This window comes from Lepus europaeus, chromosome 9, assembly GCF_033115175.1.
Source record: "Lepus europaeus isolate LE1 chromosome 9, mLepTim1.pri, whole genome shotgun sequence".
NCBI lineage: Eukaryota > Metazoa > Chordata > Mammalia > Lagomorpha > Leporidae > Lepus > Lepus europaeus.
This window is the reverse complement of record NC_084835.1, coordinates 17,766,039-17,791,637: the sequence shown is the minus strand read 5'-3', so window position 1 is coordinate 17,791,637 and position 25,599 is coordinate 17,766,039. Positions and strand designations below refer to the sequence as shown.

The 25,599-nt window shown below is 43.3% G+C and overlaps 1 protein-coding gene across 5 annotated transcripts in view; it reads right to left on the bottom strand.

The window, feature by feature from the left end:
• ULK4 (unc-51 like kinase 4) overlaps positions 1-25,599 on the bottom strand; it is a 597,001-nt gene that overhangs the window by 489,139 nt on the left and 82,263 nt on the right. For 4 of the 5 annotated variants that reach the window (XM_062200117.1, XM_062200120.1, XM_062200119.1 and 1 more), the window contains exons 18-19: positions 13,040-13,147; positions 1,055-1,138 (exon numbers count right to left, since the gene is read on the bottom strand). In XM_062200117.1, the coding sequence (XP_062056101.1) occupies positions 1,055-1,138; positions 13,040-13,147 (192 nt within the window). The remainder of the gene's footprint in view (positions 1-1,054; positions 1,139-13,039; positions 13,148-25,599) is intronic. The other variant, XM_062200121.1, reaches the window with a different exon arrangement.

Genomic DNA, 25,599 nt, shown 5'->3' with positions numbered 1-25,599 from the left:
TTATCACCCTCGAGCAGTGAGAGGAACTCAAGAACAGGAATCCCACATCTGCATCTCAGGCCGAAGTGTGCCCGTCTGAAGGCCTTGAACAATGAACCCAAACTTGTCTTTTGACTGTGGGTGAAAATGACTTAATTCTCATATTATCGATCAAATACAATTCACTGGCTTCCTCATATCCTATAATGACAACTGAATAAGTATTCAAACCTACAGGCTAGGAAACGCTTCAATTTCCCTGCTGGGTCTCCAGGGGCAAACCTTGGAGAGCATTTCTACCTGGAAACATTACCAGGTTACGACAGAATGCAAGAAGAAGTGAACTCAAAAGGAAGATGTTTATCCTGATCTACTGTTTTCATTCCTTAAGGAATGTTTTTAGCCTATGGCTTTGCCTTGGGTGAAACAATGTCAAATGATTTAAAGCGAACAGCAAATGCCAAGCTTTCAGGTTGGTTGCTACGTCTTTTACCTAGAGACACATAGGAGCTGCAAACCTAGAAGGCGGCTGGTGGGCCAGCTGGCTGCTCTTCACTGGTTACCAACAGCACACGGAACAATGTGAATAAATCGAGAAACCACATCACATAACAAATCCTACTTAATATTAACATCAGTGGGAGCTACTGGAAGCTTCTCTGTGTCTGAACCTAAAGATGGCAACCTGACAAGATAATTGAGGGTTGTCTGAGGGTTGTCTGAGGCTCGTGGAGAATTCTTTGCATCAACCTTGCTTCCTCAACTGGTGTCCTGATAGCTACAAAGAGGGGTACAGGAGTGTCGTCAGCAACATGTCATTAAAAGCTGGTTACACTGTTTACGCTTGCCACTGGCATTGAAAGTAGATTTCTGAACAAGTGAACGAGGAAGCTGGTTCATTTTTGCACTTGCTGCAGTACAGGTCACTTGCTGGTGGTGGGTTGTCGGGATTATTTAAATTCAGGAGCAACTGCTGGGTTGACAAGCCCCTGCACTGCTGCAGGCTACCATCCTCACACAGTGCCTGGAGGGTTATTACAATTGCAGGCGTCTTCAGACAACAAAGGAGTCTTACCCCTTCCCGAAGGCACCTCATTAGCACTGTGTATGCAGCCACGGGAACGGCCCAGCATTCTCTGGGGTTCTTTTTTTTTTCATCCTGAAATGAAGTGGAAGGAGAGACAGTGAAGCGAACAGCACAAAAGATATTAACCCGTTCAAGAAAAAAGCAAACAAGCACGGTTCCAAATCCAGGTTCTTGATAGTGTATGGTTATTTATGACCAGATCAAGGTTCTCTGGTGCATTGCCCATGCAAGTTATTTCTTCCATTTCACACTGTGTCACCTGTAATGTTGATAAAACTCCCTCCTCAGAAGTCAGATATAAAAAGAATTAAGAACAGTATGATCTGACTCAGAGTAGCACTATCTTACTGATAATGGCAGATATAATATAGACATCCCCAGATCAAAGCAGTCCATTATCCAGAACGGTGCGTAAGCACAGAACACACAACTCAGTAGTATTCTCAGACTCATTCCACAAAACACAAGTAAAACAAAGTCTGTCATGTCGTGGGACAATGTGCTAACTAGGAATCAAGCCACCGTGGTTAGCAAGTACACTGATTAGAGTGACAGTAGCCATGATTCTGGACAGAGGATTAACCAAATTCATGTAGATAACTGAAGAAAACTCCTGCAACCTATCAAAGTCACCAAAAAAGCGAGGCACCACAAAGAAGGGTGGAAAAAACTCCATCTTTTTAATGATGTATATATGTTTGTTTATTTTATTTGAGAGAGGAAGACACAGAGAGAGGTAAAGAGAGATCCATCTTTCAACCACTGGCTCACTCCCCAAACAGCCTCAACAGCCAGGTCTAGGCCAGACTGAAGCCACGAGCTCCATCCAGATCTCCCACATGGGTGGCAGGGGCCCAAGTACTTGGACCATCCTCTGCTGCCATCCTAGGTGCATTAGCAGGGAGCTGCATTAGAAGTGAAACCAGCACTCTGATAAAGGGACACCAGCATTGCACATGGTGGCTTAACCCACTGCACCATTCCACCAGCCCCAAAATAAATCTTTCTGGACAGAAGAAATTAGATTCTATTCACCTAAAATTTATCTTCTAAAAGACTACCCAAATGATAAAATTGCTCTCTTATCAATCCAAAAGTTTCTTACACCCTTGAAATTATGACTCATTAAAAATGTACTCGTATTAAATCATACAGTTCCACATCTGGTCATATCCCGGACATGATGAACAGGAGCTGCTTGACCTAGCAGGTAAGGCCGGTCGTGACACCTGCAACTAATATCAGAGCACCAGGGGTGACTCCGGGCTCTGAATCCTGACCCCAGCTTCCTACTAATGCAGACCCAGGGAGGCAGCTGTGATAGCTCAAGTTCTTGGGTCCCTGCTGCCCACACGGGAGACCTGGATTGCGTCCCCAGATCCTGGCTTCAGGCCCTGGCCCAGTGACACCCACTGCAGCCATCTGGGGAGGGAACCAGCAGACAGGAGCTCTTTATCACTTTCTTTCCACCTCTCAAATAAGTGGATTATTTTTAAAATTAGAGTATGTGTGAGTTCAGAGCCAAATTTAACTTCCAGACAACTTGATTCCCTTCCAGCTCATTTATAAAAAACACCTCTCACAGGGGCCTCTGCGTCCCCACCCCCTGTACCTATTACCTCCTCTCCCTCACAGCCACATAGACTCCCTGGCCTATCACCAGTCACCCCTGCCAAAAACCTGAACCACCTGCCTCTTGTCATCCCTCTCCCCTGGTCTTCAGAAACCCTAAGGTTGAAGGAAGCAGTCCTGCCTTTTTTAGACCCGGGCAGGGCACCGGGTCCATGACTGACTCAGGATCCCCAACTCTAGGGCCTTTCAACATCACTCCCCGTCCTGCCTCCTTCAGGGTCCCTGGGACACGCATTCTCCTTTGCTGCTCCCAACTTGTCAGCATCTTTCCTCCACTGGATCTTTCCCACATCCACAGGACAGGCCGTCTCCCACTTGGGGAACAAGGCCATCCTCAGCCCCCTACTGCTTCCATGACCAGCCTCCCTTCACCTTGCCTTTCTCTGTTTCCTCCCCTCCCACACAACCTCAGCCACTCCAACACACAACAGCGCTTCCAGTGGCAGTGGGTCCCTCAGTCCAGTCGACACTTCTGACCCATTTTCCTGGACCCTAAGCTACAAGCTACTGACTTTGCTTTCCCTGCAATACTCACTTCTTCCTACGTTCCTGGCTCGCATTTGGGCTCTCAGAATCCTCTGACTGTGCCACACTGCATTCTGTATATTTAACTCAGTTTTGGCCTGTCAATCAGATGACTTATCTGCCCTCTTTAAAACTCCGTAATGACTTCCCTAATCTGGATAAAGAAAGGGACATCCAAGCACAGGAAACACATAGAACCCCTAATAGACATGACCAGAAAAGATCTTCACCGTGACACATTGTAATCAAACTCGACACACTAAAACACAAAGAAAAGATTCTAAAATGTGCAAAGAGAAACACTAGATTACTTTTAGAGGATCTCCAATTAGACTCACAGTGAACTTCTCATCAGAAAACCTACAGGCTAGGAGAGAACGGCGAGATACAGTCCAAGTCTTAAGACAAAGTAACTGTCAACCCAGAGTACTGTATGCTGCAAAGCTCTCACTTACGAATGAATGTAAAATAAAGAAATTCCATGACAAACAGAAATTCAAGGAATTTTTTTCTCTACCCATCTAGCCCTATAAAAGATACTTAAGGATGTGCTGCACACAGAAACACAGAAACATGGTCATCACTACGAAAGAAGGCAAAGGAAGAAAATCTCTCAGTGAAAGTTCAAAGGAATTTCAAAGTAAAAAACAGCAATATTTTTGTTAAAAATGGCAGGAAAAATTGTTACTTAGCAACACTCACCTTGAATGTAAATGGCCTCAACTATCCAGTTAAAAGACACAGACTGGATGAATTGATACCAAAAAAATATTTACTGCCTACAAGAAATACATCTCACCAAAAAGATGCACACAGACTCAAAGAGAAAGGATGGAAAAAGATATTCCATGCCAACAGAAACCAAAAAAGAGCTGGTGTAGCCATCCTAATATCAGACAAAACAGACCTTAACACAAAAACTGTTATAAGAGACAAAGAAGGGCACTATGTAATGATTAAAGGATCAATTCAACAGGAAGATGTAACTGTTATAAACATATGCACCTAATTACAGGGCACCTGGCTATTTAAAAGAAATGTTAATGGCTCTAAACAGAGACCTAGATTCTAATACAACACAATACTAACAGGGGACTTCAATACCCTACTTTCAGCAATCCACAGATCAACCAAACAGAAACTCAAACAAATAGCAGAGTTAACTGGCTCTACAGAACAAATGGACCTAACAGATATCTACAGAACTTTTCATCCTACAATTGCAGAATACACATTCTTCTCAGCCGAACACGGAACTTTCTCAAGGATTGACCACTTACTAGGCCATAAAGCAAGTCTCAGCAAATTCAAAATAAATTGAAATCATACCATGCATCTTCTCAGATCACAATTCAATAAAGCTGAAAATCAGCACTCAGGAATCTCTAGAGCATATGCAAACACATGGAGACTGAACAACATGCTCCTAAATGAACAGCGGGTCACAGAAGAAATCAAAAGAAAAAATCAAAAAATTTCTGCAAACAAATAAGATGACAACACAACATATCAAAACTCATGGGATACAGCAAAAGCAGTGTTAAGAGCAAAGTTTATAGCAATTACAATTTATTGTCTACGTCAAGAAATTGGAAAGGCACCAAATAAAGGAACTATCAATATATCTCAAGGATCTAGCCAAACAGCAGCAAACCAAACCCAAAACTAGTAGGAGAAAAGAAGTAATTAAAATTAAAGAAATCAACAAAATTGAATCCACAAAATACCAAAGATTAGCAAAAGGAAGAGCTGGTTTTTTGAAAAAATAAAACTGACCAACTAACCAAAAAAAAGGAGAGAGAAAATCCAAATCAATAAAATTAGAGATGAAAAAGGAAATATAATGACCGACACCGCAGAAATAAAAAAGAATTTTCAGAAATTACTAGAAAGAGCTGTATACCAACAGCTGAGAAACCAAGAAATGGATGGATGCCTAGAAACATACAACCTACCTAAATTGAACCATGAAGACATGGAAAACCTAAACAGACCCATAACCAAGATGGTAACTGAATCAGTAATAAAGGCCTCCCCACAAAGATAAGCCCAGGACCAGATGGCTTCACCGCTAAATTCTACCAGACATTTAAAGAAGAACTAACTCCAATTCTTCTCAACTATTCCAAACAACTGAAAGGGAGGGAATCCTCTCTAATTCTTTCTATGAAGCCAGCATCACCTTAATCCCTAAATCTGAAAAAGAAGCAACAGAGAAAGGTAATTATAGACCAATTTCACTGATGAACATATACAAAAATCCTCAACAAAATTCCAGCCAATAGAATCCAACAACACATCAAAAGGATCATCCACTCAGACCAAGTGCGATTGATCCCTGGTATGGAGGGATCATTCAACATTCACAAAAGAGTCAATGTGATAAATCACATTAACAAATTGAAAACAAAATCCATAGGATTATCTCAATAGATGCAGAGAAAGCACTTGATAAAATACAATACCCTTTCATGATGAAAACTCTAAGCAAATTGAGTATAGAAGGAACATTCCTCAACACAACCAAGGCAATTTATGACAAACTCAGGGCCACCGTCCTAGTGAATGTGGAAAACCTGGACACATTCCCACCAAGATCTGGTAGCAGGCAAGGATGCCCACTCTTACCACTGTTATTCAACATAATCCCAGAAGTTTTGGCCAGGACCACTGGGCAGGAAAAATAAATCAAAGGAATACAAATTGGGAAGGATGAAGCCAAACTATCCCTATCTGAAGATGACACGATTCTGTGTATAGCAGATCCAAAAAACTTCACTAAGAGACTACTAGCACTGATCAAAGAGTTTGGTAAAGTAGCAGGGTAAAAAATCAATACACAAAGGTCAACAGCCTTTGTGTATACAATGCTATGGGTGAGACTGAGCTTCTAGGATCAGTCCCATTCATAACAGCTACAAAAAAAATCAAATACCTTAGAATGAGTGTGACTGAGGATGTCAAAGATCTTTGCAATGAGAACTGTGGAACATTAAAGAAATAAAAGATAAAACAAAAATGGAAAAATCTTCCATGTTTGTGGATTGGAAGAATATCAATATGTCCATTCTTCCGAAAGCAATTTACAGATTCGATGTGATACCAATCCGAATACCAGGGACATTCTTCTCAGATAGAGAGAAGGTGATGCTGGGGTTTGTATGGAAACGCAGGAGGCCTAGAGTAACTGAACACATTTTTTGCAACAGAGACATACTACAAGGCAACTGTGGTCAAAGCAGCCTGGTACTGGTACAGGGATGAGTGGATGGACTGGTTGAACAGAACAGAAATGCCAGCAGTCAATCCAAGCATCTACAACCAGCTTACATTTGACCAATGAGCTAAAACCAATCGCTGGACAAGGACGGTCTCATTGACAGATAGTGCTGGGAGAACTGGATTTCCACATTCAGAGGTTTGAGGCAGGATCCCTGCCTTATACCTTGTCCAAAAGTCACTCAAAACGGATTAAAGATCTAAATCTACCACCTAACACCATCAAACTGTTGGAGAGCATTGGGGAAACCCTGTAAGACACTGGCACAGGCACACAGTTCTTGGAGGGGACCCCAGGGGGACAGGCAGTCAAGGCCAGGATTGACAAGCGGGATTGCATCAAAATTGAGAAGTTTCTGTACTGCAAGGGAGGCACTCAGGAAACTGAAGAGGCAACCAACAGAATGGGAAAAATTATTTGTCAACTATACAACTGATAAAGGATTAATAACCAGAATATTTAGAGATCAAGAAGCTCCCAAACAACAAGAGAAACAACCCAGTTAAGAGGGGCAAAGGATTTAAACATTTTTCAAAAGAGGAAATCCAAATGGCCGACACATGAAAAAATGTTCAAGAACACTAGCCCTCAGGGAAATGAAATCAGAGCCACACTGAGTTTTCACCTCACCCTATTTAGAATGCCTTTCACACAGAAATCAACAAACAACAAATGTTGGCAAGGATGTGAGGACAAAGATGACCTAATCCACCCTTGGTGGGAATGTCAACTGGTAAAGCCATTATGGAAGACAGTATGGAGATAGCTTAAAAAATCTGAATACAGACCTACCATATGCCCCAGCCATGCCACTCCTGGGAATTTACCCAAGGGAAATGAAATCAGCAAAGAAAAGAGTTTTCTGCAACCCCATGTTTACTGCAGCTCAATTCACAAATGCTAAGCTGTCCAGTCAACTCAGATGTCCATCAACTGAAGACTGGATAAAGAAATCATGGGACATGTACACTATGGAATACTACAACAAAATGGCGGAATCGGGAAAACATCATACTTAGTGAAATAGGCCAATCTCAAAAAGACAATACCATATGTTTGTCCTGATCTCTGAGAACTAACAGAGCACCTAAAACAAAATCTGTGTAAGTGAAATTGACACTTGGAGAAGGGATGACTTGAGCTGCCCTTGTCTTGATTGTCAAGGAAAAGTTGTTTTCTTTTTCCATCTTTTTTTTTTCTTGATACTATTTATTGAACTCTTTGCTTAACATAGAGTTAATTGTATGTGTATAAACCAACTGAGGATGGATCTCAATAAGAAATAAGAGTGTGATTAAGAGAGGGAAGAGGAAGTTTTGTAACTGTAAAGCTGTATAGTTCTGCATACATGCAGATGGACTTACTTCTAAGGGTTCAGTTTAAAAACTTGTCACAGTGCACATTAGCAGGAAGCTAGAATTGGACACAAAGCTGAGACTTGGACTAGGCAGTCTGATATAGGACTGGGGGTGTCTCAAGTGGCATCCTAACCACTGTCTCAAATGCCCACCAGGACTTTTTTTTAAATTCTCTGTTCCCCAAGAAGCAGAACAGTTATCTGTTTTTCATGATGATGTGACCATTGCTTAGAAGAACTTGTGGCACATAGCACGTGTCCCCATGAACAGACTGTGCCAAGGTCAGTAAAATCACAGGGAAGTGAGCAGGGAGAGAGACTAGCAGGATGTGAACATGAAGCATCCCTTGGCTGAGTCAGGGGTGGGCTCACTGTATTAGGCAGCAAGTGATGGCTCAAGTCCTTGGATCCCTGCCACCTACATGTGAGACCTGGATGGAGTTCTAGACTCCTACCTTCATCTTGGCTCTTGCCTCTTCCCAGATGCCACAGGCATTTGGATAGTGAACCACTGGATATAAGCTTGCTCTCTATATATGCCAGATCAATAAACTTTAAATAATACAGTGATGAGAACTATAATAAAACACAGCAGAGTGACAGGTTGGAGGAAAGATTATAGCCAGGGTGGCCCCACCTCATGGTGCTCATGGCCAACAAACAGCTCTTCAGGGGATCCATCTGAGCAGAGAGAAAACCCCAACACCTTGGAGCAACACTGAGGAGGAGTGAGGTGCTGAGGTGGGAACGTGGCGAGGTGGGCTGGAGGAACTGTGGAGATGAGAGGCAACTGGGAGGAGCAGGCTGGAGGGTAGTGCAGGATCGAGTAACACACTAGGCCAAGAAGGCAGCTGGAGGGCTTTGGCCATGACAATGAGGCAGCTCAGACACATTGGAGGCCTCCTAGAGGGCTGTTTTCATAGGCTCACTCTGGCTGGTCTCCAGAAGACAGATTTTAATGGACACAATCTTGAACCAAGGAGACCATCTGAGCATTCTTACAACAGATTGGCAGAGAGATTATGGGATGGGGGTGGGGGAAGACACCATGAGAAGACCTAGACTCCAGGAGACAGGTTTCCTTGACAAAGTCAAAGAACAACTCAACCTGAGAATGAGCCATCTCCCAGCATCCTCTGCAGGACCACAGCCTGGCGTTCTGTCTCTAAACCTGTTGCCTGCAGGTGTCAGGAGGGCGTCACTGGCAGAACCCCCATTTGTGGGTTACAGACGGTGTGACCTACCACTTCATATAAAACCTGTCCTGAGACCACAAGGCTGACTGTAACCCAAACAGAACAAATTCACAAAACACCTCATCTTGTGAAAACAGACTTGTGTAGAACCAGGAGCATCACTTCCTTTCCTGGTTTACTAAGATGTAGTCACATATGATAGCCACAAAAATCATGCCTTTATTAGAAATAACCGAGCTTGTATCCAATTAAAGTGACTACCAACGAGAATGACTGTACATCTACTTTCAGAAACAAACAGGAACATGATTCTATCTACATAAAATTCCAGAAAATCCAAAGTAGTCTAGTAGACAAAGAAAGTACCTTAGTGGTTATAAGGAGGCAGGAAGGAGGCATTAACAAAGGGTTCTGAAAGAGGCTGGCACTGTGGCGCAGTGGGTTAAAGCCCTGGCCTGAAGCACCAGCATCCCACATGGGCACCAGTTCTAGTCCTGGTTGCTCCACTTCCGATCCAGCGCACTGCTATGGCCTGCAAAAGCTGTACAAGACGGCCCCCAAGTCCTTGGGCCCCTGCACCCATGTGGGAGACCCGGAGGAAGCTCTTGTCTCCTGGCTTCGGATCAGGGCAGCTCTGGCAGTTGCAGCCATCTGGTGAGTGAACCAGCAGATGCAAGACCTCTCTGTCTCTACCTCTCTGTGTAACTTTTACAAATAAATAAAATAAATCTTTAGGAAAAAAAAAAAAAAGGGTGCTGAGGAAACTTTGGGAGGTGATAGCTAAGTTCATAATCTTTTTTTTTTTTTTTTTTTTTGACAGAGTTAGTGAGAGAGACAGACAGAAAGGTCTTCCTTCCATTGGTTCACCCCCAAAATGGCTGCCATGGCTGGCATGCTGCACCGATCCAAAGCCAGGAGCCAGGTGCTTCCTCCTGATCTCCCATGTGGGTACAGGGGCCCAAGCAGGCGGAGGATTAGCCTAGTGAGCCACAGCACTGGCATCAAAAAAAAAAAAATTTTTTTTTTTTTTTGACAGGCAGAGTGGATAGTGAGAGAGAGAAAGAGAGAGAGAGAGAAAGGTCTTCCTTTTTGCCATTGGTTCACCCTCCAATGGCCGCTGCAGCCAGCACATCACGCTGATCCAAAGCCAGGAGCCAGGTGCTTCTCCTGGTCTCCCATGCGGGTGCAGGGCCCAAGGACTTGGGCCATCCTCCACTGCCTTCCCGGGCCATAGCAGAGAGCTGGCCTGGAAGAGGGGCAACCGGGATAGAATCCGGCACCCCAACCGGGACTAGAATCCGCTGTGCCGGCGCCGCAAAGCAGAGGATTAGCCTGTTAAGCCACGGCGCCGGCCATCAAAAAACTTTTAAAGAATGAGTGTAGACACCCATTCTGAGAAGAAGGCACACTGGTGTCTGACTATTCTAGTAAGTGCACCTGGTTTTATGATAACTTCCTTAATATGAATCAAAAATCTGATAAAAAAAATAAAACAAATTAGGTAAAAAAAAAATAGACCACAGGAAATGGGATAAACTGAGTAGTAATATTTGATTTTACTTAGAGTCTGAAAAAGTTGGTAAACTTGAGCTTTGACATCAAGGTCTTTGGCACTAAAGGCAATGGTAAAGCAAAAATCTGCTCTCTATTCCCACCCTTAAGGAACTCTAAGGAAAAGTGCCTTTCCCAGAACTTGGCACCCAACGGGCTATCACACAAGGGAATGCTCCACTACAAGAAAACATCAAGACACAGGGAGCTCCAAGGATCTACTAAGAAACACATGTTGGGGCCTGTGCTGTGGCACAGTGGGTTAAAGCCCCAGCCCTGCAGCACCGGCAGCCCATATGGGCGCCATTTCGAGTCCCAGCTGCTCCTCTTCTGATCCAGCTCTCTGCTATAGCCTGAGAAAGCAGTAGAAGACAGCCCAAGTCCCTGGGCCCCTGAACCCATCTGGGAGACCCAGAAGAAGCTCCTGGCTTTGGATCAGCTTGTTGCAGTTATTTGGGGAGTGAATCAGCAGAATGGAAGACCTCTCTCTCTCTCTCTCTCTATCTGGCTCTACCTCTCTGACTTTCAAATTAATAAAAAAAAAAAAACTTTAAAAAAAAAAAAAAGAAAAGAAATACATCTCCAAGCTGCTGGCATCGGCCTGACCTAGTCATGGAAATTTCGGGCACTCATGGAGTGAACCAGTAGATCTCTCTCTGCCTTTCAAATGCAATAAAAATAATTTAGAAATTAAAAAATAGGAACCCCCTCCAGTGATTTATCTATATATGCTATTCTTAATGGTATGTAAGTACTAAGATTAAAAAAATGAGTTTTTACCCAACACAAAATAATAATGTACATTTAAATTTGTCCATTTAATCAAAGAGAACCCTGTAAATGCAAGAACATTATTATTGAAGAATTAGGCAGATAGGGTACAGAAGTCAGAAAAAGGATTTTCCCACCCTCATATTCCTTTCTTCCTAGTTTTCTACATGGGTGAATGTGTTGTCTCTTCAAGACACAAATTACCAGGGCCAGCATTGTGGCATAGCATGTAAAGTCGCCATCTGCAATGCCAGCATCCTAAATGGGAGCCAGTTTGAGTCCCAGCCGTTCCACTTCTGATCCAGCTCCCTGCTAATGACCTGGGAAAAGCAGCAGAAGATGGCCTAAAAGCTTAGGACCCTACACCCATTTTTGGCTAATTGGACAAACTGTTCCAAAAAATAATTTTTACAAAAAAGGAACAGCCATGACACTCATAAGAAGGAAGAAAAATGGAGATTTGCTATATCAGCTATCAATACTAATGATGGGGGGGCTGGCGCAGTGGCACAGCAGGTTAACGCCCTGGCCTGAAGCGCCAGCATCCCATATGGGTGCCGGTTTAAGACCCGGCTGCTCCATTTCCAATCCAGCTCTCTGCTATGGCCTGGGAAAGCAGTGGAAGATGGCCCAGGTCCTTGGGCCTCTGCACCCGCGTGGGAGACCCAGAAGAAGAGACCCAGAAGAAGCTCCTGGCTTCCGAATGGTGCAGCTCCAGCTGTTGTGGCCATCTGGGGAGTGAACCAGCGGATGGAAGACCTCTCTCTCTGTCTCCCTGCCTCTCCTCTGTGCAACTCTTTCAAATAAATAAGTAAAAAATCTTAACAAAAATACTAATGATGGAACTAAATATCTTAAAATACTGATGTTTTTGTTATAATTATGATAGTGACCGTGAAGTGATGATGCTCCAGAAAGCTGATTTAATACAAACACGAAAGATATTCCAGTTATTTAACATTTTAAGTTATAGGACCAAAATTTAAGAATTCAAGAACAGAATTTCCTTTTAAACTTGTAACTTATGAGTATCTACATGAAACCACCACAGTATCACAAATGCTCAACCCCAAATCTACCAATATTGTAAAAACATTCAATATTCTAAGTATTGATATTCAATATTAATTATTCAATATAATATTTATATTGTCCTTGGATTTGGGCCACGCTGAAGCCAGGAGCCAGAAGTTTCTTCCAGGTCTGCCCTGTGGTTGCAGGTACCCAAGTATTCTAAAAGTATTCAGTATTTTTTAAAAATTATGGCACTATTAAGACTTCCCTTGTTCAACAGCACTTCCACATTACAGCTTTAGAAATAAGAAGTCAAATCCTGTCACCACAAATTCCCAGAGTCACATTCAAAGCTCCATTTGTACAAAGTCACATTCTATTTAAACTGCACGGGGAGAACCGATGGTCTTCTCTTGCCTGAAGGAGTCAAAGATGGCAGCAACCTAAGGAGTGCCCTGCGGACGTGCAGGCTCTCAGCTGTGAAACACGGCCTGAGAACTCTCTCCCCCAGAGGAGAAATTCCTCCTACGTTCCTTGGGCATGCTCTGAGGGCCAGCGTCAGAGAACTTTTATAGGACGTTAATGGTTGTCAGCCAGGATATGTCAGAGCGTGTCAGCCGGCACCAGAGGTAATCAGACAGTCTCACCTGGGTGGCTACGAGATAGATCAGCTCTCCAAGGGTTGGCAAGAGGCACTGTTTTAATTTGCTGTTCCTGAAGTTCTCCCGAATTAATTCAGTTAAGAGAGCAATTGCCTAAAATAGAGGGGGAACAGAAAAGTTACAGTTTAAAAAAAAAAATGATGTGAAAAGTAAGACACGGCAAATTCACCTTCCATCTTTATGTACTGCTTTCCAAGTGATTTGCAAAATGTCGGCTTTATTCTTTAAGAAAAATACAGTAATCCCATCCAAAACTATATAGCGAGTTAAGTCGCCCCTTGGTATCTGCAGGGAGTTGGTTCCAGGACGCCCTTACCCCTGTTCTGCGGATACTAAAATCCAAGGACACACAAATTCAGCATTATATAGCATCACATAGTATTTGCCCAGGAGCTACACACATCCTCCTGAAAGCTTTAAATAATTTCTAGATTACTATGCAGGGATGGCTCAACATAGGCAAATCAGTAAGTCTGATCCATCACATTAATAATCCGAAGAATAAAAACCATATGATTATCGCAATAGATGCAGAGAGAGCATTTGCTAAAATACGACACCCTTTCATGATAAAAACCTTAAGCAAGGAAAATTTGGAAGCATTTCCACCAAGATCCAGAACCATTTGAGGCTTTCCACTCTCCCCATTACTATCCAATATAGTAAGAGATCCCAAACAAACAACAAAGCCTGAGGCATTGCAATACCAGATAGAGACATAGTACAGGACAAACCAGCCTGGTAATGGCACAGAAATAGACATGTAGACCAACGGAACAGAATAGAAACTCCAGAAACTAACCCATGCAGCTACAACAATGGTGCTGTTAAAATTGGGTCTATACATACAGAGGTTTGAAACCAGATTCCTTTCTTAGACCTTATACAAATATCCACTTAAAATAGATGAAAGATCTCAATCTATGCTCTGATGCCATCAAATTACTACAGGAAAACATTAAGCAAACTCTGCAAGACGTTGGCACAGGCAAAGACTTCTTGGAAAAGACCTCAGAAGCACAGGCAATGATGACCAAAACCACATGAAAGGAAGTAGACGAAGCTAAGAAACGTGTGTCCTGCAGAGTGAACACTCAACAAAGTGAAGGGGCAACCAACAGAATGGGAGAAAATATATGCTAACTATGGAACTGATAAGGGATTTTTAAAAATATATCCATTTTTTTTTTTACTTTATGTATTTCAAAGAGTTACAGAGAGAGATAGAGAAAGACAGAGAGAGGTCTTCCACCTACTGGTTCACTCTCCAAACGGCCTCAACAGGAGCTGAGGCGATCCAAAGCCAGGAACTTCATCCATGTCTCCCACATGAGTGCAGGGGTCCAAAGACTAGGGCCATCCTCTGCTGCTTTCCAAGGTACACTAACAGGGAGTTGGATCAGAAGTGGAGCAGCCAGGACTGAAACCAGTGCCCATATGGGATGCTGGCACTGCAGGCCAGGGCTTTAACCTGCTGAGCCACAGTGCCGGCCCCCTCATAAAGGATTAATACCCAAGATCTTTAAAGAAATCAACAAACTCAATGACAAAAGACATGAACAGACATTTTTCAAAGGGTGAAATTCAAATAGCCAACAGATACATGAAAGGACGCTCAGAATCACTAGCCATCAGGGAAATGCAAATAAAAATCACAATTAGGTTTCACTTCACCCCAGTTAGAGTGACTGTCACCCAAAAATCAAAATACAATAAATACTGACAGGGATGTGGAGGAATATGTACCCTAATCCACTGTTAGCAGAAATGCCAACTAGTACAACCATTGTCAAAGACATTATGGAGAAATCTCAGAAAGCTGAAATAGATATACCATGTGACCCAGCCATCCAACTTCTAGGAATTTACCCAAATGGAAAGAAAGCAGTGTATGAGAGAGTCACGTATACCTCCATGTTTAAAGCAGCTCAATTCACAATAGGTAAGATATGCAATTAACCCAAATCTCTATAAACTGATGACAGAATTAAGAAAATGTGGTATATATACACTGTGAAATACTACTCTGCCAAAAAAAAAAAGAATGAGGCCAGCGCCACGGCTCACTTGGCTAATCCTCCGCCTGCGGCGCCAGCACCCCAGGTTCTAGTCCCAGTTGGGGCGCCGGATTCTGTCCCATTTGCTCCTCTTCCAATCCAGCTCTCTGCTGTGGCCCGGGAAGGCAGTGCAGGATGGCCCAAGTGCTTGGGCCCTGCACCTGCATGGGAGACCAGGAGGAAGCACCTGGCTCCTGGCTTCGGATTGGCGCAGCGCACCGGCCACAGTGGCCATTTGGAGGGTGAACCAACAGAAGGAAGACCTTTCTCTCTGTCTCTCTCTGTCTAAATCTGCCTGTCAAAAAAAAAAAGAATGAAACCCTGTCTTTTTCAACAGAATTGATGCGACTGGAAATCATCATGCTAGGGGAAATAAACAAGTCCCAAAAAGACAAATATCAGGTTTTCTCCAAAATATAGCAGTTAATATAGATATTAAAAATGTATAGGAATGAAATAGACATCTTGTTTTCAGCCCTTGTTTATACTCTGCAAAACTGCAGTCTTCCTACTCTTTACTTGTTGAATATCATGATTAGTGGTGAATTAAGCCTATGATTATAGAGTAGATAAAAATTATGTCTTTGCAAAAATTAAAGGGCAAAAAGGAAGGAAGGAGGGGACTGAGGGAGGGAGAGAGGGAGGGAGTAAGCATGGTTACCATGTTAGAACTTTACCTATGAAATACATAAAAACTATTTGTTTTATATTACAAAATTTTAAAAATTTACCGCTTGGCATGCCCACATCCTAGATGGAGTGCCTGGTTTCAAGTTCTGAGTTGACCTCTGCTAATATACACACTTGGTGGCAATAAGAGATAGCTCAGGTACTTGGGTCTTTACCACCCACATAGGAGACCAGATGTAGTTCTAAGCTCCTGGCTTTGGCCTGGCCTTGCATTGGCTATTGTGGGCATTTGGGTAGTGAACCAGCAAATGAGTTTTCATTCATATTCTCTCCCACCCTTTCCTTCCCTTCTCTCTCTGCCTTTCAAATAAAATTTTAAAACTTTTCCTGTTTATTTAAAAAAGCTAACAAAAGAGCTACACAGTAAATGTGCAGACATCAAAAAAACCATAAGGGACTAAGATGAACAACTCTATACCTACAAATTTTGCAGCTAAAACAAAATGTACCAATTTCTCAGAACATACAAATGGTCACAACTCACCCAATTAGAAAAAGATAATCATTTGCAAATGACATGCTTGTCTACATGGAAAGTTCCATGAAACCTATAGAAAAAAAAAAAAGTTCCTAGAACTAGCAAGTGAGTTCAAATAGGTCACAGCATGTAATATTTAAAAAAAAAAAAACTCATCTACATAATAAACAATGAACATAAGGAAAAATAAGTATTTCAGTGTAATTTTCACAAAAACATATATAGGACTTGTAGGCTGAAATTGCACAACACTATTTAAAGAAATCAAGAAGATCTAAATGAAGAGATGTACTATGTTCATAGATAGAAGACTCAACAGTGCAAAGATGCCAATTCAGCCCAAACTGATGACCAAGTTTAATTCCTATCAAAATACTAATCTTATTGGGAACTCCCATCAAGATAATTCTAAAATTTATATGGAAAGCCAAAAAGATTAAAATATCAAAAACAATTCTAAAAAGGAATAAAGTAGTTGGATTTATTCTCCCTGATTTCAGGATTTATCACGTATCCACAGTGATCAGAACTGTGTGGCACTGGTAAGACAGACACACAGATCACTGGAACACAATACAGCATCCAGAAAAGGCTCCATTCAGGAACAGCCAGTGACTGTTCACAAAGAAGCACCAGCAACCCAACAGAGAAAAATCAGTCATCCCAATGTATGGTGCTGGAGCAAAGGGATATCCAGAGGAAAAGCAAAAAGTGAACCTAAGTCTGATACTTCACATATATACACACACACAAATTTGAAATTATCACAAATATAAACATAGAACTATGAAACTCCTAGAGAAAAAAAAATCTAACACAAAGTCTTCAAAACCCAAGGCTAAGTAAAACATAGACATGACACCAAAAAGCACAGACACACTGTTATCAAAAAAGAATACAGCAAGCAAATAAGCACACATGCACATACACATACACAGTGTTCATCATTAATGATTAGAGAAAGACAAATTAAAAGCAAAGTAAGAAAAAAACTGCACAACTATCAGAATGGCAGAAATAGAACTAAAACAACACTAATAGCTGCTGAAGGTGATGAAATACAGGATCATGTGCAAATTGCTAACCCAAGTAAAAAACGGTACAGCTGCTTGGGAAAACACGTGGGCAGCTTCTTTTAAAAGTAAACATTTTAAAAACAAAACAAAACACACTTGCTTTAAGATCCAGCAACTGGCCGGTGCCATGGCTCAATAGGCTAATCCTCCGCCTTGCAGTGCCGGCACACCGGGTTCTAGTCCTGGTCGGGGCGCCGGATTCTGTCCAGGTTGCCCCTCTTCCAGTCCAGCTCTCTGCTGTGGCTGGGAAGGCAGTGGAGGATGGCCCAAGTCCTTGGGCCCTGCACCCGCATGGGAGACCAGGAGAAGCACCTGGCTCCTGGCTTTGGATCAGCGTGGTGCGCCGGCCACAGCGGCCATTGGAGGGTGAACCAATGGCAAAGGAAGACCTTTCTCTCTGTCTCTCTCTCTGTCCACTCTGCCTGTAAAAAAAAAAAAAAAAAAAAAAGATCCAGCAACTATGTTCTTGAGCATTTAACCCTGGCAAAGGATGACATGCATCCGTACCAAAACTTACAAATGCATGTTTATAGCAATTTTATTTGTAACTGGAAATAATCCCAGGTATCTTTCAATGGGGAAACGGTGACATAAAAACTGTGATACAATATTCCACGGAAATGACCGCAGCAATAAGAAGGGATCAATACACGAAATGTTCAACAGCCTAGTAAATCTCCTGAGAATTTTAGCTCAATTTTAAAAAAGCAAATCCCAAAAGGTTCCACACCATATGACTCTACGTGTATGACATTCTCAAAATGACAGAAGCATAGAAATGCAGAAACAATTTTAGTGGTCGGGAGAGAGAGGCACACGCAGCAGGGTCAAGTGAACCTGTTCATTAAAGGGGCAGCAGCATGAGGGGGTCCTTGGCCACGACACAGCGGCTCCTTCCCTTAACTGCTTCAGCATCAATATCCTGGCTGTGCTACTGTCCAATAGTTCTCCAAAATGTCCCTCTGGGGGAAGGGGTTGAAGTACACCCTGTATCTTTCCTATATTACTTTTTACAACTGCATGTCAATCTATAATTCTCTCAAAATAATAAAAGGTTGTTTAAAAAAAAAAAAAGTCAATCTCATACTAAATTCAAAACCTAGATCTGGCTTTCCGCTCCACGAAGTCAGTGGCAGGACTCACCGCATTTCTCGGTTTTCGAATCCCCTGGTATTTCGTGTCAGTGAGCATCACGGGAAATTTAAAACGTTTCAATGCTACAGACCCTTCCAGTGATCAAACTGCCGGGACTGCCTCCAGCACAGCACAAATTGCACTGGAGCTCAGCTGCTCGTAAACAGACACACATCAGGTAACTGATTCCGGTAATGCTTACAACAAGCTTATGCCTCTTGCAAAGTTCACTGTGCGTGGCATTCGATAGCACTCAACAGATAATGGTTCCCTCCAACGTTGATCCTTACAGATTTGCTCATCTGTCATCTTACAAATCAAGAAATATTAATGGAAAAACTCTAACAATGAACAATTACAACACGTAAGTCACATATAACGAGGAGTAATGTTTTTTCTGACCTAGCTACCTAGTGTTGAAAATGCCAACACTAAACAGAATAAATAAAAAGACTAACTTTGGGCTGGCACTGTGGCACACTAGGTTAATCCTCCACCTGCGGTGCCAGCATCCCATATGGGCGCTGGTTCTAGTCCCGGTTGCTCCTTTTCCAGTCCAGCTCTCTGCTGTGGCCTAGGAAAGCAGTGGAAGATGGCTCAAGTGCTTGGGCCCCTGCACCCACTTGGGAGACCAGAAAGAAGCACCTGGCTCTTGGCTACGGATTGGCGTAGCTCCAGCCGTTGCGGCCATTTTGGGGAATGAACCAATGGAAGGAAGACCTTTCTCTCTGTCTCTCACTGTCTGTAACTCTACCTGTCAAATGAATTAAAAAATCTTTAAAAGATTAACTTTTCAAACTCACAAATGTAAGTAATACATGGATATTATTACTCTGCATGCTTTCCTAAAGTTTCTAAAAAAAAGTCTCCAGGCCTTCTAACATTGAAACTCAAAGAGATACTGCAGGATGTTGGGATTTTGTGCTATTATTACATATATTTTTGGATAAGCTCTACAAAAAGAAAAATGTGGGTTCTGTTTTTGGTGCTTTGGATTATTTTACATTTCCCCAAAAGTAAGTTGAGTGGTGTTAGAAAGAGGGCCTTGATGTCTGGTGACCAAAAAAACAACAAACTTCTTTCTCAGTTGACATCTGCTAACATCTAATTAAAGCAAAGTCCAGGAAGCTGAATAAGTTTGTGTACTTGGTGTTTCCAAACTTTTTCAATGACTATATATGACTCCTTGACAAATATCCTTGTGTTTTATTTACCTCTCCTGACAGTTCATTATCTTAAGTAGAAGAATCCACCATTTATGTACTGTTTACATTTAGACCTCAATGAGGACATGACAAGATAATAACCAGAGTATTCAGTTCTAGGAGCAGGATGCCAATTATGGATGCAAATTGGAATGCAGCTACCCAATTAACATGCAAAAGAATTAGAGATAATGTTAAAACTTTAATGTCCAGATGTCACCCAACAGAGTTTCTTACAGACAACCTTGCAAGGACATTTTCAGAGTTACGCAACACAAAATGGTGTTTTCACACAGTTCTGCCTTCTTCCTGCATGGGAGTCACCAAGCCTCACTTTTGTCCAGGGTTATCACCCCCCTTCTTTTTTTTTTAACCAATGCTCACAAAAATTAGGATTTGAAGTTTAAAGTATACTCAAGTGATTTTACTTATCAGGACTTAATCAGATACACAGAACCCAAAGGAATCTAAGTTGAACAAATAAAACAGAAAATGGAAGAGGAAGAGAGGCTATTATGATATAGGATATTACATGTTCTCATTTCACAAGTACAAGCTGCGTTTGGGACACGGAAATGGCATTCTAAGAAAGAAAAAGCCTGGGTGAGGTGCTATCAAATGGGATCCGCTCTTCATTTCAGACTTTGCAATGTCTCTAATTTCAAGGTTTGGGGAAGTATACTGAACAATGTGATCGAAAAAACGATGTTGTTGGTCTAATCACTGTCACATCTCCCACTGGTGTTATTTAAGTGCAGTTTCAAGATGTCCCTTTATTCCATTAACATGGATATTCAAACACTGCATTTTGAGGGCAAAGAGCAAGTAAACTGTCTGAACAAGTATCTTGAGTTGTATCAGCTGCAGAGTTTCTAAGCTTCCATGCTGACATCAGAGAGCAGCTGGACTGTTCCAAACCGCCTCCCGGAGCCCTTGACCTGCCTCTTTTCCTCCCGCTCTGATAAAATGCCGTAGCATGAGTAATTTATAAAGAAGAGATTGATTTATCGTATTTCTGGAGGCCAGAAAGTTCAAGACTGAGGGCCCTGCAACTAGCTCTAAGAGGCTTTGGATCACATCATCCCATGATGCAAGGTGTACGGGAGAGAAGAGACCAAATTCACCCTTTTTTCACAAATCTGCTGTGGAAGTAACAGTAATTCTCTCTCATTAGGCCCCTTCCCAACACCATTTTATTAAGTTCCCAATGCATGCTTTTGGAAGGGGGCACATTCCCATCACCCAATGTACAGTACCAAGAGTGACCTAAAATGCAAACACTGTGGACTTTGGGGGATGACGACAATCCAGTGCACATTCATGGACCTTAGCATACGTCCCACTCTGGTGTAAGATATGGATCTTGGGGGAGGTCGTGCATATATGGGGGAAGGAGGAACACAGAGTATCTCTGTACCTCTCTCTCAACTTTGCTGTCAACCTAAAACTGCTCTTAACAAACTCTTTAAATTAAAAAAAAAAAAAACTGATTTTGCCATTTTGCAGGTTAAACTAATTTAAGACTGTGATAAATGTCTAGTTCAATACCAGATCACTCATTAAAATCCCTTCCTCTATCTAGTGGATCCCAGGTGAGATATTCTGAGAATTCTTCCCACTGAAATTTAAAAAATAATGGTTAAAAATATTTTTATAAAATTCAAGGCTGAATTGGCAAGAAACTAAGGGTAACTTAAAGATCAAAAATAAAGCAAACAGAGAGCAAAGAGGAAATTAGAGTTACAGGTAGGCACTTGGGATACTTAACCCTTGGGGACAGGTGCTGAACCGTGGTGGTGACCTTGAAATGACCTTTCAAAATGGAACAAGATAAAAACCCCATGGACTGCCCAAAGTGTGATATGAGTAGGAGACCATTCACATTAAACTGAGACTCCAAGGATGTATGAATAAGAAATGAACCAACCTGCAGCAAAAATTTTGTATTCCTAGTAGTAAATGAAGTAGTAGGGAAAAAAAAAAACCTCACCTTGAAAATCCAAACAGGTCTCAGAAGTGCCTCAGCTGGGCGTCTGCTAGGCTGAGCAATGGAAACATGGCCTCGGGGTAAGGAGGTCAGACTGCTGAAGTTTCCAAAGCATTATCAAGTAGCAGTTCTCAAATGGAAGTGTACATCAGAGTCAATGAAGAATTTGTAAAAACACGCATTGCCAGCCCTACCCTCAGAGTTTCTCATTCAACAGACCTGCAGTGAGGCCTGGGTATTTGCATTTCTGTCAAGTTGCCAGGTGACACTGATGTTGCTGGTCCGGGACGACACTTGGAGAATAAGCATTGTGGCACTCCACACGGCCTGCATGTTAGAGTCACACATGTACCACGCAATACCACCTCCACTGACTCCAGAAATTCTGATCTAACCGGTCTGGAACACAGCCTGGACATCATCATGTTTTTATTAACTCCCTGGAGAACTCTACTGTGCCACCAAGGTTGAGGGCCACTGCTCTAGGGGACAGAATCTGAAAACTCAGGGAACTGGCAATGCTGGGATGGTTTGAGGAAGTACAACTGGCCCATCTGGGTGGTCCTGGAAGCCAGGCTTTGGCTAGGTGGGACATCAGCACCTGAACAGCTCTGGTGTCACTGTAGGCCAGAGTTGGCATCCCAAAATACTAACAACGGAACTGGCTGCTCTGATCACAGCAGGAGTAGTGGGATTCAGGACCCTGAAAGCCAGTGGCAGCATCTAAACCAAGCGACAAAGTGGGGGCAGCTGCCCCAGTGAGCCGCAGGGCAAGGCAGTGGTCAGCAAAGTCTGACCCACAATAATGTGAGACAACAGGAAGGTGACCATCACATCAGCCTACGACCTAACACAACTCCCCATATCAGGAATTCATTCTCACCCAGGTCCCAGACCCAAGTTGGTTCACAGACCTAGGGTTTCTCAACTAAGCTGGGGTTCCTTTCAAAGAGACCCCTCTGAAATAACGACTGTTTCACACACATGCCTTCAGCATTTGTCATGCAACTGAGCGTGGGGGCAAGACGAAGACGAAGACCCAGACCCTTGGAGGTTAATAGATATGGGCTCTCAACTTGGGGCAATCTTTGGAAACCTACAGTGCTGCATAGTTCAGGAATCAGGTTAGGAGCTTGTCAAGGTCAGGTGCTACATGGATTCCTAGCCAAAGTCCATCTCACATCTGTCCACTGGATTCCTGAGCCCATCCTTGGTTCTCTTAGTGCCAGAACATATAATGGGAGAAAACATACTTCTTTACTTGTACAATTCCCATACTGGACCCTGACCAATGGACTGAAGACTAGTTATCACAGGAAAGGCCAAAGGAGAAGCCACTGAACTCCTACACCTGCCCTGCTTACATACTCAGTAACAGTAAACCAAGAGCAAGCCCATACACAAGGAGGAACCTCAGAGGTCAGTGCCACTAAGGACTTGAGAGGGGCAACCCCATTTAACTTACCTACTAATTCAATGATGCAGCAGTTTCAAATATGGCATCTTAACTGAACTAAGTCAACACAGTGCCCAATACCCGGTTTGCTTTCTTTTCCATACCAACCAGTAGGTCAAGTCAGAAGCAGTTTCTACTCGCTGAATTGTCTCTGTATCAAGTCTCCTGCTGTGACTCAACACAGTCCAGAGGAACCCGAGCCTCTTGCTAACCTAGAGGGCACCATGCTGTTCCACCGCACCTGTAACATTATGCTAACTGAATCTGGCATGCAGAACTCTGAACTGTATTCCAGAGGGTGGGAGATGAACCCTGAAAAAGTTCACAGTCTACCACACTGGTGATGGTCCTAGGAGTCCAGCAGTCTGGGCATAGGAGGATCACCTTTCCAAAGTCATAGATACTGCACCCGGCTCTGGCAACTAAGGCACAGGAAGACCAATGACCAGCCAGCCTCTTTGGATCTTGGAGGCTCCAACCTGTTTACTCATAACTGATTATGTCCATTGTTTTTTTGTTTTTTGTTTTTTTTTTTTTTTTTTTTTTTTTTTTTTTTTGACAGGTAGAGTTACAGACAGAGAGAGACAGAGAAAGGTCCTCCTTCCGTTGGTTCACTCCCCAAATGGCCGCTACAGCCAGCACTGCGCCAATCTGAAGCCAGGAGCCACGCACTTCTTCCTGGTCTCCCATGTGGGTGCAGGGGCCCAAGCATTTGGGCCATCCTCCACTGCCCTCCTGGGCCACAGCAGAAGGCTGGACTGGAAGAGGGGCAACCGGGACTAGAACCTGGCGCTCATATGGGATGCTGGCATCGCAGATGGAAGATTAACCAAGTGAGCCACAGCGCTGGACCCCCTGTCCATTGGTTGAGAGGGACCTAAGACAGGGTTCTGCAGCAGGTCCAAGTTCAAGTGCAAGCTGATATACCAGCTGGGTCTGAACACCCACACATCTAATGCTACTGGCACTGTCTACAGCCAATAGAGATAGTGTATAAAGCCTGTGGCAAGCTCCAGTGTCAGAACCACAGCACAGACCCCTACAGTTCAGGAACAAGGCTTTGCCCTCCCCTTTACCAACCATCATTCTCCATCTGAAAATCAACTCTTGACTGGTTGTGGAACCCCAGTTGAGCCTGGATGACGGACCCTGGAGTACTACAAGTCCTGTCCTGCCCAACATGTTTGGGTGTTACCATAAAATTGGTCATGCAAAGCAGCATTTCATTCTAAAATTGAAACAGGATCTAAAGGACCAAGCCAGGCATGGATTCACTTACTCTAATGTGCAGGTGAGTAAGACCCACGGGCTCCACTCTGCTTAGCTGCCTCCCCCTCTTCTTCGTCCCACACCCTCAAAAAAACCGGGGGAGGCACATCTACATTTACTGTAGACACACAAATGGACTAAGGAATGGATCTACACCAACTCAGAGGCAGTCACTAGAAAGTTAGCCAAGTCAAGAGGTTGGAAAGAACAATATTATACTTTCATGGGGTAAGGGGGGCAGGTGATGAAGAGAAACAGAGCGTGGATGGAGCTCTTGGAATGGGAACGGAATGTGAAGCCATTCATAATCCGCCCACACAAAGGGCCTCTGGGGCATGCCCAGTCAGCTGGAAGAGTGGAAGCATCCTAAGGACGCCACTCACCATCTTCCACCAGCTCCCCTGTGCTTGCTCAAGGATCCCACTTACAAGTAAAGCAGCACAGAGCCAATAGTGCATGACACCAGGGGCTCCTGCTCACAAAGGCCCACCTTGGTTAATGTCACTACTGAGCAGCCAACCCACCAAGAAGAGAGCCAACACTGAGCACCGATATGGCTCCACTCCCTGGGGCACCCAGCTGGCCACCAAGTGGCCTGTTGGCTACTCTGGAAGCATCCCACTGTGGAGAGGACAGCATTTTGTCCCCTGATGGTTAACTGCCTAGTCATGTATGGTTTAGCCATCCCTGCTCCCTGCTCTGGTGCCAAGTCCTTCATCCACGCATTTTTCCCTTCTATCAGCCTCCCAAAGGGTCTTCAAGAGTTCCAAGAGCCATCCCTTCTCCTTGGGTTGAGAGTGAAGAATGGGGCTGGGCACTGTGATGTAGTGGGCTAAACCTCCACCTGGGGCACCAGCATCACATATGGGCGCTGGTTCATGTGCCTGCTGCTCCCCTTCCACTCCAGCTCTCTGCTGATGACCTAGGAAAGCAATAGAAGATGACCCAAAATGCACGGGCCCCTGAATCCACGCGGGAGACCCAGAAGAAGCTCCTGGCTTCAGATAGCCCAGCTCTGGCTGTTGCAGCCAGCTGGGGAGTGAACCAGTGGATCAAAGAACTCTCTGTCTCTTCCTCTGTGTACAACTCTGCTTCTCAAATAAATAAATGCTTTAAAAAAAAAAAAAAGAGTGAAGAACAATTCCACAACTACTAGCCCTACTGAACTATAGTCCCCCTGAGTTAATTCCATC